This window comes from Malaclemys terrapin, chromosome 10, assembly GCF_027887155.1.
Source record: "Malaclemys terrapin pileata isolate rMalTer1 chromosome 10, rMalTer1.hap1, whole genome shotgun sequence".
NCBI classification, from domain to species: Eukaryota; Metazoa; Chordata; order Testudines; family Emydidae; genus Malaclemys; species Malaclemys terrapin.
In genome coordinates, this window is record NC_071514.1 from 64,963,937 (window position 1) to 64,991,687 (window position 27,751).

Sequence of the window (27,751 nt, forward strand, 5' to 3'; positions counted from 1 at the left end):
TGTCACTGTATTACTCCAAGCTCTCAACTTTAAAACATCTGCCTCTGCAAACACTAACTTGCTGCTACTACAGGACACATTTGATAACCAACCTGTCTCCTCCACCTCCAGGGCAAGATTCTGCCACCCTTCCATTGAATAGCTTCTTACTCCAGGAGTAAGAGTGGCAGAAGGTGTTAAATATGGAGGTAGTTCTCTGTGCCCACTCAGAACTTGAAACATAAAGGTTAAAACACTTTATAGAAAAGCAAATTGGATAATTACCTGAAGGGTGACACACGTATTCATCAGAGTAACTGTCCATTCTATATCTGTTTCATTGCTTGCTGGTCTCACTTCTCCATCTGCTTTGAAAGTGCACTGTCCAAGGACAATATCCAGCAGGCCCTTATACTTATCTCCTCTTACCGCTGACATCTTCAGTTGGTTCTCTTTGGCTATGCCCAGAGACTGAAGCTGAGGCAAGGAATGCTTGAAGCCAATCTCTACACTGTGCTGGAGGCCACAGGTGGCATGGAGGTGCAAGCGGACGAAGGCATCACTGGAAGAAACATGTCCAATGAAGTTGGCCGTAGAGTTGCTGGTGACCACTGACCCATTAAGTGAAACTCTTGCTGGAGTCTAAAATAGAGAAGAACTGTATTGCCAATTTTGTTGCCATGTTACACTGCATGTTGTTTTAAAACGGCTCCTTGGAGAAACAGGGCCCAATTCTGCACCACAGTACACATCATATAGTCATTTATATTTGTTCTAACAGGATGTAAAATGCTAGTTAGCATCAGTGTGAGTGAAGAATTCTCATCTGGTAGCATTTCATACCCACTTTGCACAGATATAAATGATTACACAAGTAGAGAATCTGGCCCAGAGTCTTTATACTGAGTTTTCCCCTCACTTTCGTCATAATACTAATAAAATCAGACTGGAGTTAGCTCTAGCAATTTGGGGAGCTTGATATGGCTAGCTGCAACCAATAGGCTGAATTCTGACTCACACAGGGTCAGTTTCCTATTGACTTCAATGAGAATTTGCCCAGTGTTAGTGGGGATTAGATGCACATAAATTAGGTTAGAATTAAAGTATATTTGTCTGTTTGCTAGTGGCTAACAGAGGCTCCCACTGATGCTCATAGGGCACCTCTCCCTTTCTGATGCCAACTTTAATATCCTGTACGAATGCTTGCTGTAAGCATATTTTTAATTAAATGTTCAGAAAATGTTAGAATATAAGGAATGTCTTTCCAAAACTGTTCAAATTTTGCAGGTGTCTTCCCGAGCAAACTAACAAATAGGAAAAAAAAGAGAGTTTGTACAAGAAAATTCAAACACTGTGAATTGCACTGGCAACACAGCTATATCAGGATCGGAACAACATCAACTCTGTTCATCTTGGCTAATGTGTTCAGATGAAAAACTTTGGGCATATTTGGTTTCTGTCTCTTTGAACTTGCTGCCAACATTGAAATAACTGGTCTAAACTAATAACTGCTATATCGTTAAATAACAAATACATGATTTGTCAAACCCCAGCCCAGTTACAGTATGTCATCATGACCATTCAAAGATTCAGTAACTAAAAGGTCTCTTTCAGTTTTGCTTTTTTTTAAAAAAATAGTCCTATTTCCGCAACCCTTGAATTTATGTAGCCTAAAAAACGTATATGCTGATTTGGAGGGAGAACCATAAACAGACTCCTCTATGGTTCTTTGGCTTTAACATTTAATTGCTAACCGTCCCTAAGTGACCAAATGTAAAACTTCGTTTTTAGAGCAATCACATTAGGGGTGTGGATGTGTGGGGAATGGGGGTAGCTAATACGTGAAAAGGCCAGGCAGGACACAAAATAAAAATAAATCTTTGCTAATGGATATTGCTTACTGGCATGATCATACGACTATACACCTCTGTTGCAACCACATGTTGTGTCATGAACTCAGACAGTAACTTGTGTTCTGATGGCTCCACGGTGCATGTAAAGGCCATGTACTGTCATTTTGCAAATTTTCATTGCTGTTGCGAAAGACAACAGAATGAAAGGACTGAATGCCTTTGTGTGACTGAGACCAGTGCTGGAACATCAGGCATTCTTTAAGCACAGTCATTAGCATCTGATCAGTGTCAGTGTTTTATAGATCCTCAGACACACTACCTCTCTCACACCCTAATCCCTTTCCTAGTATACCAAAAGCTTCTCTCTGCTACATTTTGTGAGATCACTGTAGCCACCGCACTATTACCAGGGAGTGATAATGTCCATGTGTTGATAAACCAACAAAGTGGTAGTGTCAATGAAAGAGAACCTTGCTTTGAATCTCCTGCCCTGCTCAGAATGGCAGAGGTTTCTTATCTGAACACCACTGCTGGAAATCCAATTACAGCACTTCACACATGCACATTTGGCTTTCTTGAGCTATTACAGTCTCTTTATAGGATTCTATGCATCCGAAGAAGTGGGATGTAGCCCACAAAAGCTTATGCTCAAATAAATTTGTTAGTCTCTAAGGTGCCACAAGTACTCCTGTTCTTTCTAGGATAGCTCTCCTTCTGTCATGTGCCTTCTCTGTGGGATGAAGAGAAGTGTTAGATAACACTGAAGGGCAGTTCACACTACAATCGATTTCATTAGGTTCTTTGCTTTTTTCGTAAATGTTCATGGCATAAAAAGGGATGAACAGGGAATTTGGGGTAATCCAAACAATGCGATGAGTCCTCTTACAGGAGGCTTAAAACGTTCTCTTTTATCATTGGTCCAAGGGCCACTGCTGGGGGAAAAAAATTACTGATTCTGATCCAGCTCAGAATAGAAGTTGTGAAAGATAAAAAGGGTAACAAACTGATATGTTTTTAAGGTTTATAATCTTGTGATTTGACAAAGACACAGACATTTTATTGGACCAATACAATCAGTAAGTTCACCAATTTGTATTTTCTCTGAGGCAGACATTCTCTTTCGCTCCCCCCACTTTTGCTCCTAGATTCAACTTATTCCAGGTTGGTTGCTCAATAACAGAAGAGCTTTGCTCATGTTGAAGTAGTTTTTATTCCTTTCCACTTCTAGTTTACAGAGACGGTTGGCTTTTTCCCACAGTATTCTTGCCACCAAGTTAAAGAAGTATGGGCTGGATGAATGGACTGTAAGGTGGATAGAAAGCTGGCTAGATCGTCGGGCTCAACGGGTAGTGATCAATGGCTCCATGTCTAGTTGGCAGCCGGTTTCAAGTGGAGTGCCCCAAGGGTCGGTCCTGGGGCCGGTTTTGTTTAATATCTTTATTAATGATCTGGAGGATGGTGTGGACTGCACTCTCAGCAAGTTTGCAGATGACACTAAACTAGGAGGCGTGGTAGATACACTAGAGGGTAGGGATCGGATACAGAGGGACCTAGACAAATTAGAGGATTGGACAGAAAAAAACCTGATGAGGTTCAACAAGGACAAGTGCAGAGTCCTGCACTTAGGACGGAAGAATCCCATGCACTGCTACAGACTAGGGACCGAATGGCTAGGTAGCAGTTCTGCTGAAAAGGACCTAGGGGTCACAGTGGACGAGAAGCTGGATATGAGTCAACAGTGTGCTCTTGTTGCCAAGAAGGCTAACGGCATTTTGGGCTGTATAAGTAGGGGCATTGCCAGCAGATCGAGGAACGTGATCGTTCCCCTTTATTCGACATTGGTGAGGCCTCATCTGGAATACTGTGTCCAGTTTTGGTCCCCACACTACAAGAAGGATGTGGAAAAATTGGAAAGAGTCCAGCGGAGGGCAACAAAAATGATTAGGGGTCTGGAGCACATGACTTATGAGGAAAGGCTGAGAGAACTGGGATTGTTTAGTCTCCAGAAGAGAAGAATGAGGGGGGATTTGATAGCAGCCTTCAACTACCTGAAGGGGGGTTCCAAAGAGGATGGAGCTCGGCTGTTCTCAGTGGTGGCAGATGACAGAACAAGGAGCAATGGTCTCAAGTTGCAGTGGGGGAGGTCCAGGTTGGATATCAGGAAAAACTATTTCACTAGGAGGGTGGTGAAACACTGGAATGCGTTACCTAGGGAGGTGGTGGAGTCTCCTTCCTTGGAGGTTTTTAAGGCCCGGCTTGACAAAGCCCTGGCTGGGATGATTTAGCTGGGAATTGGTCCTGCTTTGAGCAGGGGGTTGGACTAGATGACCTCTTGAGGTCCCTTCCAACTCTGATATTCTATGATTCTATGATTCTATGACATCACCCAGTAACATCAATGAGACTCTTGCTTTTGCGTGATCTCTATGTTTCATGATGCCACTGGACTTGTTTCCAGACACAACCACTTGCACTGAGTTTTTATTTTAAATCATGCAACTTGTCTGTTGAATGATGCTCAGATATCACCTTTGAAACTGCACCTGTCTGGTCTGTAAACCCCTTGCCCCCGCTATGGGCTTTAAAGAAAGTGTGCATGGCTGTACCAAGGATGCAAACGTATACCACTGGAATATAAATTGTGTTGATGCTTCTAACTCAGAATAAATTTCCCATCCAGTTGTGGCAAGACTGAACATTGACATGTGCATGTCCAGTTTTTGTTTAACAAGTGCTTTGACCTGCATGTCCCTGGTGCTATTAAAGCAGTGAAGATACTTGAAAGTGTGTACAAAACCTCCTGTTAACTCAGACCCATTTCTGCACCTACAACAACCTCCAATACTTACTCTATGGGAACTAGGCCTTAAAACAGTACATTGTTGGTGGCAGAGTTCTGAGAACAAAACTTGTACCTCATATAAACGGCTGGCAACCTCTCCATTGCAATGACCAGAAAGCTGATTAGTGGTAGATTCTCCATTGCAATTGACCTGCAGGCATATCAGCATAACATATTAATAAAAAATAAGAGTAAATCAGACTAAATACTGAGCAGATAGTTAAATGAGTAAGTGAAGAGATTGCTTTTTAGGAGAAAGAATAGGGAGACATAAAAATACCAGCCTAAGTTGAGAACGATAGATCTGGCTCAAATAGATAAGTAGCAGGTCAGCTCTGAGGCTAAAGCTTGTCTTTAAACTGACCCCATTGGGCTAGAACATTTACAGGAGAGAGGAGAATGTTCTCAAACAGCAGGCAAAGTTTATTTACTGAACATAGAGTGAGATCCATTCTTTAAAAAAAAAAAATCTATTAACCACACTGTGAATTTGACTTTGCCACGGTATTGCGGTATTTCCTATGTTTAAAATGAAAATGACATAGTAAATGTAATTATCACCAGAATAAATATTAATGTGTTTAATGCCACCTGCTGTACATTTTCAAGTGATATCGATTGTAAGCTCTATGGGGCAGGAACTGTGTCTGCACAGTGCCTAGCATCTTCTGGCCATTACTGCAAATCTCAACAATGAACAGTAATAACAGCTGGACCCACAAAAACCAAGCCTGCCTCATCTGTAAATCACATATTACAACATGAGTTAATAGGCACCTGGTTACCTGATAATGATGTAAATGTGCTAATGAGTCTGCATTTTGCATTTTGGTGGGTTCAACCATTGTGTCTTGCTTTGAAAAATTAGTCCCATATGTCTTGCAGTGCTTAAAAGAACAATGGGATTTTGAATGATGTTCAGTCTTTTCATGCTGGTCTTGTTTGGGAAAAAGGTCTCCCCCTTTTGACCCACTAGCTCTCTTCTTTACAAGAGTTAAACCTGAGAAACCTGAGAGCATGAAGGGCAGTGAGATATATCACATATACCCCAGGCAAGGATTTTCCTGCTAACCTGTACCACTGGTGGGACAACATTAAGCAGTCCTCCCAGGTCATGGTGGAATGAAAGGGCAATTTCCACGGTACTGCTGGTGCTTTTCTTCTCCACTCCCACCTTCAAGTGTTCCTTCTCCATCCTGGTTGTTACCCCGGCAGCTATCCTCTTGCTGAAGTTCTAACCAGAAGAGAAACCAAATTGTGAGAAAAAACAAACAGCAACAAAATAGTAGCAGCTGGCAAACATGGAGAAGTTATTTCCACAGGCTCTGAAGACAATAGCCTCTGCAATGAGAGCACCGTTCAGAATCATAATCAAAGGGACACTGCACAGGCTTGCTCAGTCTGGCTTTGTCTCCAAGATGGAATCTTCATGTAAGGCTAAATCCTGCAAGGTGCAACTCCCTCAGCTCCTTTGGATCCCAATGTGAGTGGAGAGCACTCAGTACCGCGAAGAACCAGATCCCGACCGCTTGGCCAATTACAACAACGATAGTACCAGTAAGGGACTGAAAGAGCAATTGCACAGAGTCCTCTGGAGCAGGGGACTTCATGAATTTTACTAGTTTTCCTTCCCATAGTATCCGAGTTCATCTCTGACAAGAATGATCTTAGCCTGGCAACACATCTGAGTGGTAGGGAAAGTACTTTGCACCTCAGTTTCTCCATTTGTATAACAGGGGTTGAAGAGGTTGTGCTTTGCTCGCACAGAAAGTCTATGGCAATGGATTGTGATTAACCACAACACCGGAGTAGGAAATAACACAGGAGAAGAGGGAAAGCCCATGTTGATCAACAGCTTTGAAGGAAAGGGCCGTGAAGTTTAGCTCTTTAGAACAGATGTGAAAGGGAAATTGTCAAGGTTGGTTACAGCAGTGTTAGATCCATCAGTAGTGCTTTGGTTTGTGGGCACTCTCCTGACAGCAGCCTGTGTGCTGCACAATCCCTGTAGGCTCTGCCTACCTGCTTCATTTTTCTGTGCAATCAGGCTATACAAATGGACAAGATTGTACTCTTGTACAACAAACTACTAACTTAAATCCAGAATTTAACATAGTTTATTTAGTTTAAATCCAGTCCAGATTTGAGATGATTGATGTAAAGTATGACTAAAAGCTGTGCAGAAATCTTTCTTCAATACAGCAATTCAGCACACACGTGTAGGGCTGTACTCTGCCACCACTAAATGCAGCTACCTCTGGAGTGAAACGCAGCATTTGATTAACAGCCCACAGGAACAATCTACAATTGTTTCACATGGTTTTGCCTGAAACTGAACTATTCACTCTTCTTACCCAGGCATAAGCTTTTGTGGGTAAAAAAAAAACAAAAAACCTCACTTCTTCAGATGCATGAAGTGAAAATTACAGATGCAGGCATTATATAATGACACAAGAAGAGAAGGGAATTACCTCTTGTGAGGAATTACCTCACAAGAACCTGTGTTGACAGGGCCAATAAGATCAGGGTGGAGGTAGTCCACTCCCAATATAGATGAGGAGGTGTCAATTCCAGGAGAGGCAAAGCTGCTTTTGCAATGAGCCAGCCACTCCCAGTCCCTATTCAAGCCCAAATTAATGATGTTAAATTTGCAAATGAATTTTAATTCTGTTGTTTCTCTTTGAAGTCTGTTTCTGAAGTTTTTTTGTTTAAGTATAGCCACTTTTAAATCTGTTATAGAATGTCCAGCGAGATTGAAGTGTTCGCCTACTGGCTTTTGTATGTTACCATTCCTGATGTCTGATTTGTGTCCATTTATTCTTTTACGTAGGGACTGTCCGGTTTGGCCAACGTACATGGCAGAGGGGCATTGCTGGCACATGATGGCATATATAATGTTAGTAGACATGCAGGTGAATGAGCCCTTGATGGAGTGGCTGATGTGGTTGGGTCCTCTGATGGTGTCACTAGAGTAGACATGGGGACAGAGTAGGCAACGAGGTTTGCTGCAGGGATTGGTTCCTGGGTTAGTGTTTCTGTGGTGTGGTGTGAAGTTGCTGGTGCGTATTTGCTTCAGGTTGGGGAGCTGTCTGTAAGCGAGGACTGGCCTGCCTCCCAAGGTCTGTGAGAGTAAGGGACAGTTTTCCAGGATAGGTTGTAGATTGTTGATAATGTGTGGGAGAGGTTTTAGCTGGGGGCTGTACGTGATGGCCAGTGGTGTTCTGTTATTTTCCTTGTTGGGCCTGTCCTGTAGTAGGTGATTTCTGGGTACCTGTCTTGCTCTGTCAATCTGTTTCCTCACTTCCCCAGGTGGGTATTGTAGTTTTAAGAATGCTTGATAAAGATCTTGTAGTCTCTGTCTGAGGGATTGGAGCAAACTCCCTTCTCTTCATGTGTCATTATATAATGCCTGCATCTGTAATTTTCACTCCGTGCATCTGAAGAAGTGAGGTGTTTTGTTTTTTTTTTACCCACAAAAGCTTATGCCCGGGTAAGAAGAGTGATTAGTTCAGTTTCAGGCAAAACCATGTGAAACAATTGTAGATTGTTCCTGTGGGCTGTTAATCAAATGCTGTGTTTCATTCCAGAGGTAGCTGCATTTAGTGGTGGCAGAGTACAGCCCTACACATGTGTGTGCTGAATTGCTTTCTGAAGAAGTGGGTTTTTTACCCACGAAAGCTTATGCCCAAATAAATCTGTTAGTCTTTAAGGTGCCACCAGACTCCTTGTTGTTTTTGTGGATACAGACTAACACAGATACCCCACGATACTTGTCTTCTTACCTGGTAATAGCAGACACCTTCTACAGTAAAAGGGATCCCGTGTTTTTTTAGCTTTGTGATGTTGTGCTTCAAACTTGCAGTTAGTTGGGACTTAGGAGATTCTAAGGACAGCCTCTCAACTCCAAATGCAGCTGCAATCCTTTCGCTGCCACTCTGTAAGGCTATAGTAACAGTGTGGTTGGCAATGACATGATTGTACATGGCAGTGATAGTGCCAGCTATAGGAAATCCTATTGACAGATAGAGCCAAATCAGAACAAATGATACACAATGCTGCAAAGAAGCATTCAAGGAATTTTCAGTACCATTGAGTGGCAATTATCTATAAAATTTTATAAACAGAGAAATTGATAGTTTCTATCACTTTTCATAATAATAGCCTAGCTTTTTCTAACATTACTATAGATCAGTGAGTTGCAGCTTCTACTATGTATTCACAATATGGACTGATGGGAATGAAACCCCCTATAGTGTTACAGGATTAACAAGGGTAAATTTAAAGATATTACTTGGATTTGGAATGTATTTTTGGAAACCAAGGGATCATCTTTCCTAAATAAAGGGATGAATGATTCTTAACCGGGGGCGGCTCCAGGCACCAGCGCACCAAGCGCGTGCCTGGGGCGGCAAGCCGCGGGGGGCGGCCTGCCAGTCACCATGAGGGCAGCAGTCAGGCTGCCTTTGGTGGCATGCCTGAGGGAGGTCCGCCGGTACCGTGGCTTCAGTGGTGGGTACGCCAAAGGCACGGAACCAGGGGATCTCCCGCAGGCATGCTGCCGAATCCGCGTTACCAGCGGACCTCCCGCAGGCATACCGCCGAAGGCTGCCTCACTGCCGTGCTTGGGGCGGCAAAATACATAGAGCCGCCCCTGTTCTTAACTCTCCTGTTCTGTATAGTCTTTGAGAATCTATACCTGGGGCCTTGCTGGGACATTCCAAAGAATTCTGCATGATAGGAGTATGTTGTGTGTAGCTCCACCATACTGCATTTAGAAAGTTTAAAAAAACAAAAACAAAACAACCAAACCAGACTATTCAAGAGCAGAGGGCTAGGTGCATTCAGCTGGCAGGGAGCTATCAAAACCTACATACCAGAAAAGGCTAAAACATTTGTTTTTACTCAGCAAATGGATGCTTAGAATATCTTATTCCACAAGGTGGTTCATTCAAAGACAATTGGAGTTTTACAAGAAATTATTCTAACTTGTCCTAAGGGAAAACATGTACAAAAATGATGGACATGCATTAAGCAGGGATATACATAAGCGTTTAAATGACTCTAATAGGTCTTGCATCCACTCTGTTGCATTTTCTTAAGAATATCAATAAGGATGTTGCTGAAGTTAAGGAGATGGGGCAAATTTGGCCCTGGAGTAAGCAAGTGCAACCCCACTGACTCCAGATTGTTTGGGTTTGCACCCACTTACAGTGAGGTTAAATTCACCTTTACCATGTTTTGTTACACACCAATTTGATTGAAGCGTAGTTTTTTCATACCTGCATTTTTTAAAGAGCTGACGTTATGTATGAGAGTCCCAGTGATTCCTTTCTGTTCCTGATTCATGACATTGGAAACATCTACATAGAGAGCTTGCTCATCCACCTGGAAGCTGGCTAGACCCCTTTTGATCCCTTTATTGAGCTCCAGGTGTCCTTTTAACTTTGCTTCCATTGGGATTGCCTGGCTGCCGTTCTGAGTCAATGTGAAAGTGATATTGTGCAGGCTGATATTCCCAAACACATTTCTGTTCCTGAGATGCAGCCCATACAGTGCCTTGTTGATCATCACACTAATGTTACCTGTAAGGAACAGAAACAATAATTGCACAGAGCCCTTTAGATTGGGAAATTGGCATGAGAGGAGAAAAAATAATTAGATTTGACAAACATGAACAGTAACCCTTTAATTTAATATAGACAGGAATTAAATGCATTTCCATTAGCTGTCATAAATTATTTAGCTCATTCCAGTTAGGGAATCTGCTTACTGAAAGAGAGAGACAGCAATTAGTCAGCTAGTGGAAATACCTTTTGATGAGAGCACATTATCTTATAATAGTATTTCTGAGGCAATTGCTATTTGCCATAGGTTTTTTCTTAAAAAGTTGCTTGATATTTAAGAGCCAAACTGTGCTTTTCAAGGCCTGGGATTGAGTAAAATGCATCATCCAGGGAAACTTGGTGAGGGATTCTGACACAGGAAGCACACAGTGCCCCAGAGGCACATTGTACTATGCCAGTGCATGGTGTGGGATGAGACAGCCCCCATGTGTACAATCCCTCCCAGAGCTCCGCAGCACACCTGTCAGCTACTCCTCCATTGCACTCCACAGACCCAGCCCAGAAGGGGATGGAGCTATGGGCCAGCCCCCGCCCTCCCCCCACACACACTGTATTTTCTGTAGAGATGGTTGGGAAATGTTATTGCTCCCAATGAACAATGGCAATGAAGAAAAACTTGTTCATTTTCCCCAAATTTTCTTCAAAATGTTTTGGGTTTTTGTCAAAAAATGAAACCTTGAAAACCCAAAAAATTCATTTTAAGCCTGAAAGAGTTTAAAATGATTTCCAATGAAAACATGTACATTTTCAGTCAAAATAGAAACCTTTTAATGAATTTTGTTTATTGCCAATTTCCATTAAAAAAAACCCAATTTTGATCACCCAGTGAACAGCTGTTCACATCACAAGACACCATCACCATAAATACTAAATTTATACTTTCTGTTTTAGGCTGCTAGTTTTAAATGCGCTAAGACACCACAGTGGGAGATGTCTTATACTTGAATAATAATAAATCTCCTTTGGTAGCTGCATTCTTAACTATCCCCTTACAGCAAAGCACATAGTGAGGAAGCACCTTCATGAATGTTGTTCTTGCGCTTCAGAGATCCATTCAGAGAAAAGAGCTGTGGTACGACCTTCAAACCTCCAATGTTGTGTTGGACTTTCCCATTCAGGGACAGGACAAGACCAACTTTCTGCTCCATAGCTCCCACAAAATCTAGATGAAGCCTGTTCTCATTTCGCTTCAGCTCAGAAGATAATAGAAGTCTAAGAGGGAACAGAACAAACACAAGTTGCTCGCGCACCATTATCAATAAAGATTTGTTATCAGTGTTCAATATTTAATATCACTCTATCTCTGTTAATGTAGGGCAAAACTGACCCTCCATTTTGCACAATGGCTATTTAGAGAATATTCTGCGCTTATGCTAGACAAGAGTAGAACACGGAAAAAAAATCCACGAAACAGGTCAGAGAACAATTTTTCCTTCACTTAGATTTTGGTGACCATAAAGACACCAGACATAAGCAAGCTTCCTTCTTATTATTTTCATTTGCTTAGAGCAGATTTCACTGCTTCTCACTAGAAAAAAGAATTCCAGAGGTTACCCTCAACGGTCAAATTTTAAACAAGATTCAAGGCTGCTCCTATTTATTTACACTCACATTTGTGCGGGCAACAGAGCCTGTTTGGCATCCCGCTATTGGCTGATTGCTCACCACACCCCTCCCCAATGCACAAGACACTCTTTGTTTATGCAAAAATGAACACACAAGCTGAAATTGTGACCCAATGTACTCGAAGAACTTTTAAAATCTACTGTGGAATACACTTTAAAATCTTGTAAAACTAGCTACTTTTACCAACATGGTCTAGTGGATAAAGAGGAAAAGGACTTGCAGTGTCTGATTGAGAGTGCATGGGCACGTGCACATTCAGCATTGGAGCTCCCATAAGAACATATACTCGAAGTAGTCATTTCACAACATTTTTCTCCTCCGCCCCAATGAAATTTTGCACAAAATACTTGGATTTTTGTAAAAATGTAAAGCCTCTTTCAGTGGATAATTTTACATTTGAAAGTTTGAAAAAAAACTGCTGGAGGAGTGAGAGGTGGTGCTGGTGCCAGTGCCCACTAAAACAGTGTTCCTCAACCTTTTTTGATAGCAGGGACTGTCTTGCTGCCTTCCTAAACTGTGTCAGGGAGATCTCAGCGACCGGCGCCGGTCCACAGACCAGCTGTTGAGAAACACTGCTCTAAAAGAGACATGGTCTAATGCAGAGGTGGACAACCTGTTGCTCCGGAGCCACATGCGGCTCTTCAGAAGTTAATATGCGGCTCCTTGTATAGGCACCAACTCCGGGGCTGGAGCTACAGGCGCCAACTTTCCAATGTGCTAGAGGTGCTCACTGCTCAACCCCTGGCTCTGCCACAGGCCCTGCCCCCACTCCACCCCTTCCCACCCCTGAGCCTGCCCTCACTCCTCCCCCTCCTCTGCAGAACCTCCTGCATGCCACGAACCAGCTGATCGCGAGGTGCCGGGGGGGAAGGGGAGGCACTGATTGTCGGGGCTGCCGGTGGGCGGGAGGCGCTTGGAGCAGGGGGGGTGGAGCTGATGGGGGGTTGCTGATGTATTACTGTGGCTCTTTGGCAATGTAAATTGGTAAATTCTGGCTCCTTCTCAGATGCCAGCTGGCCACCCCTGGTCTAAATAGATTAAATCTAGGGCTTGGAGTTAGACAAGCTAGAGTGCTAATTCCATATCTGCCCCCAATGGTCCTTCACAGAACTTTTCAGATATTGGTTAATCATGATGGCTCTCACGATCCCCCTAGTGTAACTGCTAAATATCAATTCTGCTTCATCTGACAGAGGACAAAAAATGAGAAAAACAACTGATAACATGAAGAACTAATTTATTCACAGGGAATTTTTCCTGTTCTCTCCATTATCTATGAACAATGATCTAAGAAAGCAACCAGTAGAGAGAGGGTTACAAGATTGTTTTAATGTTTCAAAAACTTAAAAAGCAAAATACTCAAGTAGTGAGGAGAGTGCATGGAACATTGCCTTCTCAATGGCTTTCTGCACATGTCAGAATGCAAACTGCCATGCTTAAAAGAAAGAGCTCAGATTTATCTTCAGAACTCCTTTTAAAGAAGGTTACTACTACGCTGTTTTCTTTACCTTGATGGAGATACTTTGCCCATTAGCTGCAGCTGTACAGACTCTGGTTCTGTCAAAATTGCCTGATGCAGGAGAGCGCTCACTCCAATAATCCTGCTGTTCTTTCTGGTCTCCTTGCTCATATCAACCTCCATCAGCACCAGATCCTTTCCACTGGAATGAAGGTAAAGTGATCCATTGACACTGTTCTCACCATAACTCTTAACAGCTGCATGAGCCTACACACAGGGGAAAAGGAGAACAAGACATCTGCTGCATTAGGAAACTCAGATGACACATGACAAAACAGTGTGGTGTCACATTCAGCAACCCTACTGCTAAGAGCAATGTACAGGACGAGGGTCTCAGAAATCCCTGGTTAAAATCTGACAAACAGTACTAACAGAAAGGCTGGAGTGATTTCCCTGTCTCTGATGAAGTCATCCTCTCTGGACACTGCTAAATCATTATCCGTGAAGCTCAGAAAAAAATACTTCAGAGCAACAATTGGTTTTGCCTTTGGCATTTACTGAATAGATATTTTCAATACAGTTTCCCACTGAAGGATAGTACAAGATCTTCATCAACACAACAATTTCAAGTTACACAAGCTGGACACTGGGCTAGACCACCAGTTCACTCAGTACATTTTTGAGGAACCAAATATAAATACCTCCAGTGAGGTGCTATCACTTATTCCTTGGTTATGTGAAAGCATTTTTGCTTAAATGGGAAAATGAATAGATTCCCTAACCACTCACTCCACTGTTTTAATCATATAATCCTGGTATGAGGGATTTATTACAGGCTAGAGGGGAGCCCCAGATCAAAATATTGGTAGTATTTCATTGGCAACAGTGAATGTAAATGACAGAAGTTAGAAGGAAGAGACCTGTTGGATCACTTAGTCCATTCCCCTGTCAGAACAGATAAGGGTACTAGAGGAGGTAGGAGAGAATGATTTAATAAGAGACTACATATGATCTTAGCCATGTCAAAGCTTTACATACTTACGTGAACTTATTGTACATCTGCTTGCAATTAGAATGAAGCATTGTTTTTTTAAAAGAAAAGTCCGCTTCCCCCGTGCTTTAGGGAGTTTGGCTTCATTATTGTATTTGTATGATATGATACTACCATATTTATTGCTTTAAGGAAAACCTTTTTCTGTGCAAGGCAGGAGGGCCTTTTGGCAAGATAAGCACATGCACTGCTTTGGAACTGCCATATGGCCCTACACTGACTAATCAGACCAGATGCAAGTGATTGGCCATATCTCACTCTGTTTGGAACATGTAATAGGAGGAGGAGAAAATACCATCCTCAATTGTGGTGATTAAAACTGGCTTTCCTGAGCAATCACCAGTGAGGTCCTCCCCTTTCCATTGTGTATCACTCCTCAAAGACCCTGTGCTGCAGCCAACCATGCCAAGCTAAGTTGCACCCAGATCCTTCCGCAGCCTGTTCACCAGGGCCGGCTCCAGGCACCAGCTTCTCAAGCAGGTGCTTGGGGCGGCCGCTCCGAAGAGGGGCGGCAGGTCCAGGTACTCGGCGGCAATTCGGCGGATGGTCCCTCGCTCCACCTGGGAGTGAAGGACCTCCTGCCGAATTGCCGCCGCAGATCACGATCACGGCTTTTTTGTTTTGTTTTGTTTTGGCTGCTTGGGGCGGCCAAAACCCTGGAGCCGGCCCTGCTGTTCACACTGCTCTGTCAAGCAGCAGTAACTCTAGAGCAAACTGAAACATATCCCCCCTATGGAGCCTGAGCTCTCCCAGCTCCTGGTAGTATGGGAGAGGGAGACAAAGGCTAGAATTTGTGGCCTCAGCTCAGATGGTCAAAATACGGTTACTAAACTGCACAACCAATCTTAATACAGATTAAGTGGGGTGTGGGCTACTGATTCAAATGTCCTGGCTATGGAGTGATTGATACTGTACATTCTACAGCTGACTCCAGTGACTAAGTTACCACCACATGGGTTTTGTGTTTGGTTTGCTGAACTAATAATAAAACTGAAAATAGTCAAAGAGGGAGAATGAAAAGAGATAAAGAGAAAACATACCCCAATTAAAATTTCAGTTAAAATTAGTTTGTACCTGAAAGCTTTGGGGGAATTTTGACTGATATGGATGAGTAAACCGGGAAGAAAATCCAAAGTGAGTATTTGATCCATTTAGTTGAGCAATGAACTGTTGGCACAAGAGAAGTTACACAGCTGAAATGAAGAATTATGGTGAAATTCCAGCATAATTTAACTTGAGTTTCATGATAATTTACTCCAAAGCTTTCTGAATTTTAGCCAAATCCTGCTCCCTGTGCATGTGTACGGATACACACACACACACACACACACACACGCACTTTTCAATACCTATTTAGGGTTATGTCTACACTGCAGAGTTAAATCAAGCTTTTACTCGGAGAGTCCCTGTAATTCCCTTCCCATCCACATGAAAACCCTTCTCACTTAAGTTTGATGCGTTTACCCCCAGCCAGGTCAGCTAATATGGGTTTTAGGCTAGAGCTTGGATGCTGATTTCACTTGGACACAGTAAATTGGGTAAAGCTTGCAGAGTTGCTGCTCCCATCTGGGCTAGGTTAACCCAGGTGCTGATCACTTGAATACACTCTGCAGTGAAGACATTCACATAGGGTGAGGAAACCCCCCCAGCCCAGGTCAAGAGACTCGGGCTAGCAAGGCTTGCACTAACACTCTAAAAATGACTGTGTAGACAGCATTTTGAAGATGCGTCTCAGGCTTGAGCTCAGGCTCTGAAGAGCTTTGTGTGGCTCAAAAGCTTGTCTCTCTCGCCAACTGAAGTTGGTCCAATAAAAGACATTACCTCACGCACCTTGTCTCACTAATATCTGGGACCGGCATGTCTAGAACTACACTTTTCTTAACATGGGTCCATCTCCTAGTTCTGAGAAAAATATCCACCTTCCTGGCATTGATACTTTCAACTAGCAAATCTTTTCTGGGAGCATTTTATGTTTCGTGTGTTGCTAAACACTTGGAAGGTTCTGGAGTTTAAGCATCAGAGGTATTTTATTTGAGGATAAATTCCTCATAGCAAGTGACATTCTGTAAACTTTCCAAAGTTTGCGATCTCTGAAATAAAAACAAATTCCAACTGTGCACAGCAGTCAAGCCACAATCTAACCACAGAAACCTAGCTAGGTGCTCTGGGTTTCTCCCTCTCCATAACAAGACTCATCTGACTCCCCATGAACTGCATGGCCTTCTGAATGTTGTGCTCCCCTCCCTGAATGCTGTTCCCCAGGAATTTATTCTACAAAGTTAAACCAGGCCATATAAACTTTTCAGACAGTTAAATTCACTCCTATGGAAAGAGCCAATACAAGACCTTGAGGTCATGAGCAACACACTGTTTTTATGCTCACCCTTCACAGGAGTGAATTAATAAGCAGGTGCATCACAATAACTCCAGTTCATACAATGGAACAACAATAAATAGGAACCTGACCTGTGAAGAATCATTTCTGTTGATGGTGGCTTTTATATTCACACCATAGTCAAAGACTTCCAGTTTGGTTTGCGCAGAAAAGAGTTCTCCATTCAGGGCCAGTGCTTGTGGAAACTTGAGCTGTTCAAGTAAAACACAATTTGTGCATAATGACTATTTTTATACAAGTTAACGTTCATCATTTTCTATCCATACGTTTACTGCAAAGTAAGTGTGTGTGTGTGTGTGTGTGTGTGTGTGTAGATAAAACTTTTACTCAATACATACAATGACCCCTTCCCTGGTTGAAAAAAAATTCCTAATTATTACAATTAAAAAAAACAAATGATCAGTATATTTTAGCTCCCCCCAGTCAGATTCTTAATTACTATTATTAATTATCTGTATTGTGGTAGCACCTAGGAGCCTCAGTCCTGGGCCAGAATCCCATGGTGCTATATCCTGTGTAAACACAGAAAAAAATGAATATTAACTAGAACTCTCCAAACCAAAAGAATGTTAAAGAAAAACAATGGAATGTACATTGAGAGATTACTGAATAGCAGAAGGGAAGAGACACAAAGAAAGGGGAAACTGTATCTTGGTGGGGAGGAAATAATTGTTCTTAGTAAGTACGGAAGGTGTCAGTGTCAGTGCAAATACCTGGAACGAGTGAGTCATGTCCATGTGTAAGAGATGTCTGAAATGCGTCTCACTGGATTTGTTCTGGTACTTGCCCAGAAGCCTGACGGCATCTTTCTTATTGACTTTCAGAATAGCTTCGATCTCATGCTTTGCCTGTGTGTTGAGATTTGAGTTTTTAGAATTAGCAAATCAAGCAGAATATTAGCCCGACTTATTATGAGATGTGAGTGATATCCCGTTAGTAGGGAGCTGTTGCATTATGACTCTGAAGAAACTTGCTGAGCAGCATAAGAAAAGTAAACTAATTTTGGTAATGAAGTGAAATGACTTGCCCAAGGCCAGGATTTGAACTTACAACCTCCTGCTTCCCAATGCAAATTCTTAATAATAAATAATAATAATAATAATAATAATAATGCTTAACATTAATTTACTCAGAATATATCTGTTCCTCTAACACGGAAGAGACACCTCCCACACAGTAGCGTAGCTAGGGGGGGAACAGGGAGAGCGGCCGCTCCCCCACTGAGCACATTCCACAAAAGTGGTGCCTTTTTAATTTTTACACTCACGCGGGGATGACGTTACGGGCTGAGATCTTGTGTTCTGGAAGCGCCTCCTTGCTCACGGCTGTCAGCTCGCAATGCAGTGGGCGCGGCTGTCAGCTCGCAGTGCAGCGGGCGTGGCTGTCAGCTCGCAGTGCAGCGGGCGCGGCTGTCCCTTTAAACCGGACGGGAGAGGGCGTTCCCATGGTGCCTAGCGGTGGGTGGCTTGGATTGAAAATCCTAGTGGCCGGCAGCAAGAGCGGGGCGAGGTCAGCGCAGGGCTGGAACTGCGCGGGGAGCAGGGCAGGGTTCAGGAGCCATGGGCAGGGGCAGGATTACGAGCGTGGTGGCCGGGAAGGGGATGAAGTTGCCGGGCGCGGCGGAGCCCAGGAAGGCAGCTAGGGCTGGGGCACTCACCGACAGCAGCGCAGGAAGTGGAGCAATGTGGCCTCAGCCTGCTCCACTCCGCCAGCTCCCAGCCGCGTTGCTCCGCTTCCCGCCGCTGGTGAGTGCGGGGAGGTTGGGGAAAGGATGCCCCCCTGCACTCACCGGCGACAGGAAGCGGAGCAACGCGGCCCCAGTCTGTTCCGCTTCCCTTGCCCCTGCCCCTACCCCAGCCGTGTTGCTGGGGAAAGGTCCCCCCTCCCCTGCACTCACCGGTGGCGGGAAGCAGAGTGCCGTGGCTGGGAGTTGGCGGAGTACAGCTGGCTGGGGTCGGGCTGCTCTACTTCTGCCGCTGCTAGTGAGTGCATGGGGGGATCCCTACCCCCAAACCCCCTCCCCTGAGCGACATGGCTGGGGCTGGGGCAAGGAAAGCGAACAGGGCCGGCTCTGACTTTTTTGCTGCCCCCCTCCTCCCCCCCCCAAAAAAAAACAGGGTGCAGGGCAGCCGGACCCGAAGGCAAAGCCACAAAAAAAAAAAAAAAAAAAAAAAAAAAACCCAGGGCGCAGGGCGGCCGGACCCAGAGGCAAAGCAAAAAACCCCCAAAAACCCTGGGTACAGGGCGGCTGGACCCGGAAGCAAAACAAAAAAAACCCAAAACCCCAGGGCAGCCGAACCTGGAGGCAAAGCCAAAAAAAAAAAAACCCAGGGCACAGGGCGGCTGGACGTGGAAGCAAAGCAAAAAAATCAATAAATAGGGCAGCTGTGCCGCCCTAGGATTGGATGGAATGCCACCCCTTAAAATCTGCCGCCCCAAGCACCAGCTTGCTTGGCTGGTGCCTGGAGCCGGCCCTGGAAGCACAGCAGGCTGCTCCCCGTCTCCTGCTAATCCCCTGGGCCACTCTGGGCCTGCGGGCCCCCAAAAGTGCCCCCCACAGCTCCTGCCTCCCAGACCCTCTGGGTCTTTGGCGGCGGGACCTTCAGTGCCACCAAAGAAACTCGGAGCGAGTGAAGGGCCTGCCGCTGAAGACCTGGAGCGCTGCCGGGTCAGTAAAAGCGCCGCAGCGGGTGGTGCCTTTTTTTTTTTTTTTATTGCTCCCCCTGTTCCGTCCACCTGGCTATGCCACTGCTCCCACAGCAATTCACTTTGTACTTCAGCTTCCCCGCCTATATTCTGGTAGATGCTGTGAGCAAATTGGCAAAACCAACCAAACTTCTAACTAGATCTGGTAGATCTTAAATTGCTGTGTTATACAGACATGTAATGGAGCCTTTCTCATGGATTAATCTTAACATAAAGTTTACTTACACTTTGGTGACATCGGGTTAAGGCACATAGTTCGACATTTTGGGGGAAAATCTTGCTGTTATAAGGATGAGCTAAGCCAGCACAAATCTAAAAAAATGAGGAACAAAAGCCAGAGACGTGAGTTACAGTAACCTGTTTATTTTCTGACTATGTCACTATCTGAAGTTACAGGCAAATTCTCACATCAGGTATCACTCACATAGGGATGTTCAGCTTGGTAGCCAAGTGTAAAGGTTTGAACTGATTCATCCAGCCCATTTATCAAAATTTTAGTCTCCAAGAAGTAGTGTTTTTGCTTTTTGTCTACAGTAAATGTCTCCTGGAGAAGGAAGCTCTGGGGAATGGGCAGTTTAAATGGATGTCTGGGACAAAACAAAAAAGTAAAGATTTTAAGGTAAAACCACAGAGGAAAAAAAAAACAGTTTCTTTCTTCAGCTGAAACTCTTAGACTTTCAATTGCAAACATCTCTAGTGTCAATTATTGAAACAAAGCAAGCCTACATGAAAGGTTGAAAAGTTACAGGAAGGATCAAGAAGGGAAAAGAAAGGTTTGAGAATGGTACCTGTATGAACATGCTAGAAGGACACATACTATTAGAGTTTCATACTAGTTCAGAATGTAAGCTTTGGGGAGTTTTGTATATGTTCAGAACCTAGCGCATTGGGCTCCTGATCCATGACCAGGGCTCCCAGGTGTATGGGAATACAAAGAATAAATAATAATACATAATAATAGCGTTACACATTAGCCAGCATTTCTGATGGAAAATTCCTACCCTAGCCCACATAACATACCCAACATCTTCTAGCATTTAAAGTAACTGAAATGATGTTGGGTTCCGTCTATACGAAGGACAGGCACAGAGCACCTGAATCAGTGCCTCATGTTTCAGGGGGGTAGCTGTGTTAGTCTGTATCAGCAAAAACAATGAAGAGTCCTTGTGGCACCTTAGAGACTAACATTTATTTGGGCATAAGCTTTTCTAGGCTAGACCCCACTTCATCAGATGCATGGAGTGAAAAATACAATAAGCAGGTATAAAGATGGGATATCTCCATTTATTATTATTATTATATTATTTATTATATACAGCACATGAAAAGATGGGAGTTGCCTTACCAAGTGGGGAGTCAGTGCTAACGAGGCCTCATGTATCACTCACACAGGGACTTTATGTATCTTGCAGCTGAAGTGTGTGACTGTCAAAGACTCCAGGAAGATATGGATGCACAATTCCCATTGATTTCTAATGGGAACTGACCCTCCCTTATCCTTCAGACAACTTTGAAAATCTCAGCTAACAAGTACATTTTTTGTACTCTGTAGAAACAATACAACTTGCATCGAATTCACTGAACTAATTTGGGTGCCCCAGGAAACAGATGTTCAGCTAATCCTCAGCCCAGGGCGTCGTTTATTACTTAGCTGCAGCATTTTATAGACTTCTCTGAATAGATTTAGCTGAAAGCTTAGGAAGGAGACATTCACTTTTATAATCTCACACTGGACTAAGTTCACGTACAGCAGGACAGCTAACATCATTCCTCATTTTTCATTCGTGTAGTTTTTCCACTACTTAAACAGCCTCTTATACAAACGTTTGGCAGCTCCTAAGGGATCCTGGGTAATTGTAGCTCCTCCTGACCTTCCTGGACATTGAGAATGCTCAGCACCTCTCTGGGGATGGACAACAGCCCACAGACTCAAGCCCTGAATTTCTGTAGGGTCCCTGAAATTACTGAAATTTCAATAATGACACGTCAAGGGGCAGATTCTAGAGTTGGCCAAAATCAAGGGACCGTAAATTCCTTCCCAGGAGTAAATGAAACACATTCCCAAACTAAAACGACATGTTTTAGGGGGGATATATTTGACATTAAGGCAGTCATATTGTTCCCTAGGAAATGGGAGAAAAATAGGCACCTACATGGCTCAAGAAATTGATTATAGGTGTTAGAACCGTCACCATCTGAAAGTCTGACCATCTTGTGACTTTTCTGTGGTCTTTGTGAAATGAGCTAATGCTCTCTGTAGAGTTCCTAATGAACAGATGTCCATATTACAAAATTAGCTATTGCAATTAGCAAGTCTCACCAGAGAATGGATACAAAGACTCAGTCTATGTAGTGCAAAGTTAGGCATATAGGCAGAATGGGGACTTCAGTCTTGTCAAGCCCAGCACCTTTCACAGGAGCACTAAAACTCACATTAAAATTTAAGGTAAAACATTCTGTGAAGACATGAAAAAAAGTGACGACACCTGATATGGATGGTTCCACGTTTCTGGTAGAACATCTTATCTTTCTTCAGCTCTTCTATCTGACCCTCAAGCTGCAACACAACTGGCAGACTCTTATGGTCTGTCCATAGAGCCTTCATGGAGAGGTTAGTCTTTTTAGGCTGCAGTCGAAGTAGCAGGAGAATCAGGGTAGCATTGAGAGAGGAGAGTTGAGTCAGATTTGCTGGACCCGTGGTGTAGAGGTGACTAGTCACAAACCACAGAGTGAACCAGGCTGCAGTGAGGTTGTTGTCTTACAGGACAAGGCCATTCCTGCTCCCCATAAAGCCAACAACAAAGCTCCCAATGGCCCATTTCTGATTATTTACACCAATTTCAACACTGGTATAACTCCAGTGACTTCACTGGAGCTACTCCCAATTTACACCAGTTTAAGTGATGTTAAGCTCTGAACCAATGACTTCAGCAGGATCAGACCTTAAATTAACTGTTTTTGATAAATTAACTGTTATTAATAAATAAATGGCTGTTATTGTTTTTCATTGGAGATGCTCATCACATTTGTGCAGCAAAACATTGGGCAAAAATGAGAGGTAATTGCTACGAAACGTATGGCCATTGTACAGCAAAGTAACCAAAAAATACCATAAAGTACAAATATTTTTATGTCTGATTTAAAAAAAATCAAAGTAAATTTGAAAGTCTTGCTTTTATATCATAATAATACTGGAGACAATAAGGATCAATCCTGCAAGATGCTGAGCAGCACTGACTCTATCTGAGCTCGACTCTTCACAAGATCGGGCTTACAATAGTGATTAAATTTAGGACACAGTGTCTTGTAAAAGCAACGCAAGCATCAAAACTCTGAATTTGCTACCTACTGTGTATGAGTCCTAAAACTTGAATGCACAGTAGTTGCAGAATATGCATGCATTCAGTACTGCACAAGATTCCATTTAAAAGAGCCATCCGGCTGCAACAGATTAAAACCTGTTCCTTTCTGTGAAGAGCAAAAGGAGTTATCTTTGTGGAAATACAAACATGAAGCACAAGTGCAAATTACAGGACAGGAGTTGCATTTGTATTTCTGCAGGGACATAATGCTCATGTTTTAGATAAATTATTGTATTTTAAGGTCAGTTTCACATTTCAGTTGAGCTGGTTTGATTTGCGAGGCATCTGAGTACCGTGAATGGAACAGGGTTGTTTTTTTAAACCATATGGTATCCTGAGCTGGTCAAAGTATCTTTTTAGAGGACAGGCTGTTGATTATCTGCCATGCACTGTAGATACCAAGCAAAGTAAATATAGCCTCAAACAGCACTGTTGTTTGCATATTAAAGGCTAGTTTCTGATATTGGGTAAACTGAAGAGCAAGTGGTAGTGCATGAAACCAGTTACTGCTATCTAGAGCTATGTGAAATGTTTTAACCAAAACTTTTTTTTGGCAAAACCTGCAGATTTGGGTCAAAGAAAACATTTTTTGGGGAATTAATGTTGATTGCCACAAATCATTACAGTAAAAAAACCCAAACTCAAAATTCTAAAAAAGTCAAAACATTTTGTTTTGATATTTTTGAAACTAAACTTTTCAATTTAAAACCACTTCTTTTTGAAATTACCTTTAATTTTATTTTTTAAAGAAAAAAGATCAAAATCAAAACAATATTCTGTTTGACCCAAAATGAATTTTGGTTTTTGAGTCACTGAAAATTTTTGAAATTTTCATTTTTAGGTCGACTGGAACAATTTTTTCCCCCTCCATATTTCAGAATGGCCAGAAATCCACAATTTATATAGCTCTTCTGTTATCCTACATGCAGGCATGGTACCTGATAGTTCAAAGTATTTAGCAATATTGTCTGTACAAATCACACACCCGCATATTTAGGCTTTCACGTTTTCTAGGAACACAGCATCCCTCAGCACCCAGTGTGTGCCACTGGCCCCTAAGAGCTGAGAGAAGAACTCAAACTTGAGTACACCATAAAAATGAAGGAGAAAAATCTAGTAGTGATGACGGATTTCTTTAGCCTACATAAAGTGTTTTTTTAAAAACCTCAGTTTTACATTTCAGCATTTCTCATAGCATGGCAACAACGTAAAAGGATAAAAAAAGCTAACTAACGGTGTGCAAGATTGAAGTCTAATAAATACATGATGCTCCTCATTTGGCTACACCAGCAAGATACAGTCCCAGATCCAGAAAAGTTAACATTTATACAACCATCTTACCCCCTGCAGGTGTAAATAGTCAGCTGACAAATTAAATTCTTGCTTTGTACTCTTTATCTTAAAGCAAAGAAACTTGGCTTCCTCGCTATTCTCCAAATGAATCTCATTCCTCACGAGCTGGTTCCACACTGATACCACTTCACTGTAGCTATGCAGAACATTCCTCTCAAGGTGATTGACTGTGAATGCCTGAAAGACAAAGATAAATATTTTGGACCTGTTGAGTTACAGCAGGTAGGATCCTTTTTTCTCTGCAGTACAGCAGATAAATGAATGGAAGGAGTTTCCTTGGACAGAAAGCTCCATGATGATTATAATAGCATCTATTAGAGTTAAGTTGCCAGCATTTCCATTGTAAATACATTAATCTCACTTTCAGGGTGTTATAATTCCCACGAGGAGGTCAATATCTATCTTTGTTCTTTTTATTTTATGTTCCACCCAAACAAGGGAGGGATAGATGGCTGGACATCTTCAAAGAAATTAACAAGTAAGCCAATTTTTTCTTTCCAACAATCCTCAACTGGGACTAGACCAACAGAGATCTAATGGGGAAAGGGTGGGACTCAAAATAAAGGAACACCCTAAAGTAACCTGAATTGTGGGTTTGTCGCAGCAGGAAAGACATTTCAGCTGACGGCTGCTTTCTCTTAAACCCTGACCTACAGTTTTAATTCTGAATAATGTATGCTATAAAGAGGACTGACTTTTCAAACGGAAAGATCCTGATTCTGATCTCACTTGCACAGGGATACCCAAACTACATCAAAACATATGGAGTTACTCCAGGGAAAATCTAGTGTCTAGTGGCAGATGTTAGTTCTGTTGTTTAATGCACACCTGAGAGGTGCTCAGAAACTATGGGGTGATGATCGTGGTATTAGAACCTGTATAGACCACAGTTGTGTTAGTGAAATTAGAATCAGTCCTAGAATCAGTAGACTTGGTGTCTTTGGTTAAAATCTGTTCTGAATGTCAGATATTAGAAGTGCCGCACATCCAGTGGCCCAAAAGCTTTGAAGAAAGGGCCGGGGGCTGGATTAGTGGAACGGTGAAACTCCATCCCCCAAATGCTTTGTGCAGGGAAGGATGAATGTCACCCTCAGGAGAGATGTGCTGCATATGCACGCACAGCTAGCATGCACCACATTTTTCAGAACTGGTTAGGAGGTATCGACTATGCTTGCACTGCAAGGTGGGGGATGGAGAGGCCTAACAAGATGCCAGGGTGAGGATGAACAGCACATTATACAAGCCCAGGAAACCGATGAACATATGCATTTCAAGACACTGTCTGGTAGAGTCACACACAAAGATCACTGCACGCTGTGTGCTGAGAACTGCTGTATAACTACTGCTGTATGATATCCATCCATGCTGGGCACTACGAAAGGAAGCAATGAGTTACTAACCCGCAGGTAGGTAGTAGTTGGTGTATAGATGTGAATTTTCCCTTCTTTTTCATTGCCTTTGTCTTTACAAAACATTTCCACCACCAGGTTCTTGATGGAAAGGGCTTTCCCAGCTGTTAGCTCCATTGTAGACAGATAAGCAGATCGCTCAGGTTGGTGTAGTTTGTGAGCCACATACAGATATAGCCAAGGGGTATCCATGTTTAATTCACCTGAAAGCAAATTAACAGGTTGTAGTAAAGCTGGTTGAAATGTTAGGTCTTGTGCTACGTGACTTCTAAACTTGCAAAAAAATTGACTTAGACTGAGGCTAAAATGGGTTGGTATACTGTAAAGGTCTTTGATCTTATGAACCATATGTGCTGCACTACTGAAGGCCCATTAATGATGGGACAAAATGTCGCCTAGTGGTTACACGGCAAAGGCCCTGGATTACACTGAATGACCTGCCACCATGTGCACAATCTTTATTCACACAGTAAGTGATTCTGGAGCCTTTATGCACATGATTAGTCCCATCAAAGCCAACAGGACTGCACATATAAAGGCAGAAGGTGAATTTTGAACAAGGTTTATAGTGAGAACTCTTTCAGGATTCTGTCAATTATTATTGTTTATAATTAGATGTTAGGACCTTTAAATTTTATCTAAAGATTCATCAGATTAATGCCATTCACAGCTTGTGATATGTTCAGGTACATCTCAGATAAATATGTGCCATGTCAAATGACATTTATGACCAGACATTGCAAACCTTCAAAAGAAAACATCAAAAAGTATCTTGTTAGGGATCAAATTAAACACTGGTATAATTCAACTGAAATCAATGGAAATACCCCTGGGTGAACTTGGTTCTTTACATCAGACTACTCAATTTGCTACAAAATGTCCATGTGGGCACACACAAGTGAGTTTGGTACAGATCGACTTTGGAAATATAGCTCTTAAGGGCCAGTACACAGATTGAGCCAAATACTACCCAAATACTACACAACACGTAACCTCACTGAAGTCAATGGAGTGTAAGTTAGGGTGGAATTTGACCCTGTTGGGTTGATCAATAAATATCAGAAAATAGATATTTTTTTTACAGACAACAACGAAGTAGGTAAATCAATACAACCCCCACTTTCCAAGCAACTCTGGAAAGGCAAGATACAGAATATAATAATAAAGGCCTAGTTCTTGTTCTCCTTACTAAAACAAAATTTCCTTGACATAAATGTGGGGTTTTAAACATTCATACACAAAGATATTGATACACACACACATTGAAAAGAATTACTATAGATAAGTGTTTGACTTATAGCCTGAGATACCCTTGATATTCAAGTCACGGTCACTTCTTATTTTTTCCTCTCTTGAACGTCAGTAACATAGATCCAGTCAGTATCTGCTAGGGCAAACAATTCAAAATGTGGATCCTTTGAGAATAAATAATCCCTTAATATATTTAATCCATATCTGGAGATATCTGCCTCTAGAAAGTGTCTCACCATTAGCTTACACAATAACTCTCTACGACTAAGTCATAAAAATACTAGGAGCACCTTTATGACTGCTTTTCAAGTCAGAGGTTGGAAACTTTTAGTGGTACTTCACCTTCCCACTTCCTAAGGTAATTTCTGGATGTATCTTTCCACTGCAGTCCTGCCACAAATGGCATGCGGTCATTATACTGCACCTTAAAGTTGGTGCTACTCTCCGAACGGCCCTGAGAGGTACGCGAGTGCTGCAGCTGGGTTCTGTAATTCACCTGCTTTTCTGGGACTTGCATGGTAAACTGGAAAACAACAATGAATTCTGATTAAAATTAGAAGCATTTCTCATCATCTGGACCATCAAGACCAACAGAACATTCACTTGGGTTTAGAAGCAGCGAGGTCAAGCAGTTCTGCTTTGCACATTTGTAATTTCATTTTATAGCTGTTCAAAGTTCCTTAGACCTGTTACAGACATTCTATGTATCGCATTTTTATATATGGTTAATTACGCATTTACAACCTGATCCAAAACCCACTGAAGTTGATGGAAAAACTTCCAATTGACTTTTATGGACAAACTCCCATTCACTTCAATTGGCTTTGGATCAGCTCCTTAGTCA

At 42.6% G+C, this 27,751-nt stretch overlaps 1 protein-coding gene across 1 annotated transcript in view; it reads right to left on the reverse strand.

The window, feature by feature from the left end:
• The window catches only part of LOC128844959 (uncharacterized), a 188,726-nt gene that overhangs the window by 67,925 nt on the left and 93,050 nt on the right, over positions 1-27,751 (reverse strand). The window contains exons 28-43 of the mRNA XM_054043145.1: positions 27,250-27,430; positions 25,648-25,859; positions 24,236-24,424; positions 22,019-22,158; positions 19,957-20,119; positions 19,758-19,844; positions 17,540-17,674; positions 16,898-17,017; positions 15,506-15,598; positions 13,430-13,647; positions 11,314-11,507; positions 9,951-10,253; positions 8,454-8,683; positions 5,747-5,908; positions 4,748-4,825; positions 265-621 (exon numbers count right to left, since the gene is read on the reverse strand). Of these exons, the coding sequence (XP_053899120.1) occupies positions 265-621; positions 4,748-4,825; positions 5,747-5,908; positions 8,454-8,683; positions 9,951-10,253; positions 11,314-11,507; positions 13,430-13,647; positions 15,506-15,598; positions 16,898-17,017; positions 17,540-17,674; positions 19,758-19,844; positions 19,957-20,119; positions 22,019-22,158; positions 24,236-24,424; positions 25,648-25,859; positions 27,250-27,430 (2,862 nt within the window). The remainder of the gene's footprint in view (positions 1-264; positions 622-4,747; positions 4,826-5,746; positions 5,909-8,453; positions 8,684-9,950; positions 10,254-11,313; positions 11,508-13,429; positions 13,648-15,505; positions 15,599-16,897; positions 17,018-17,539; positions 17,675-19,757; positions 19,845-19,956; positions 20,120-22,018; positions 22,159-24,235; positions 24,425-25,647; positions 25,860-27,249; positions 27,431-27,751) is intronic.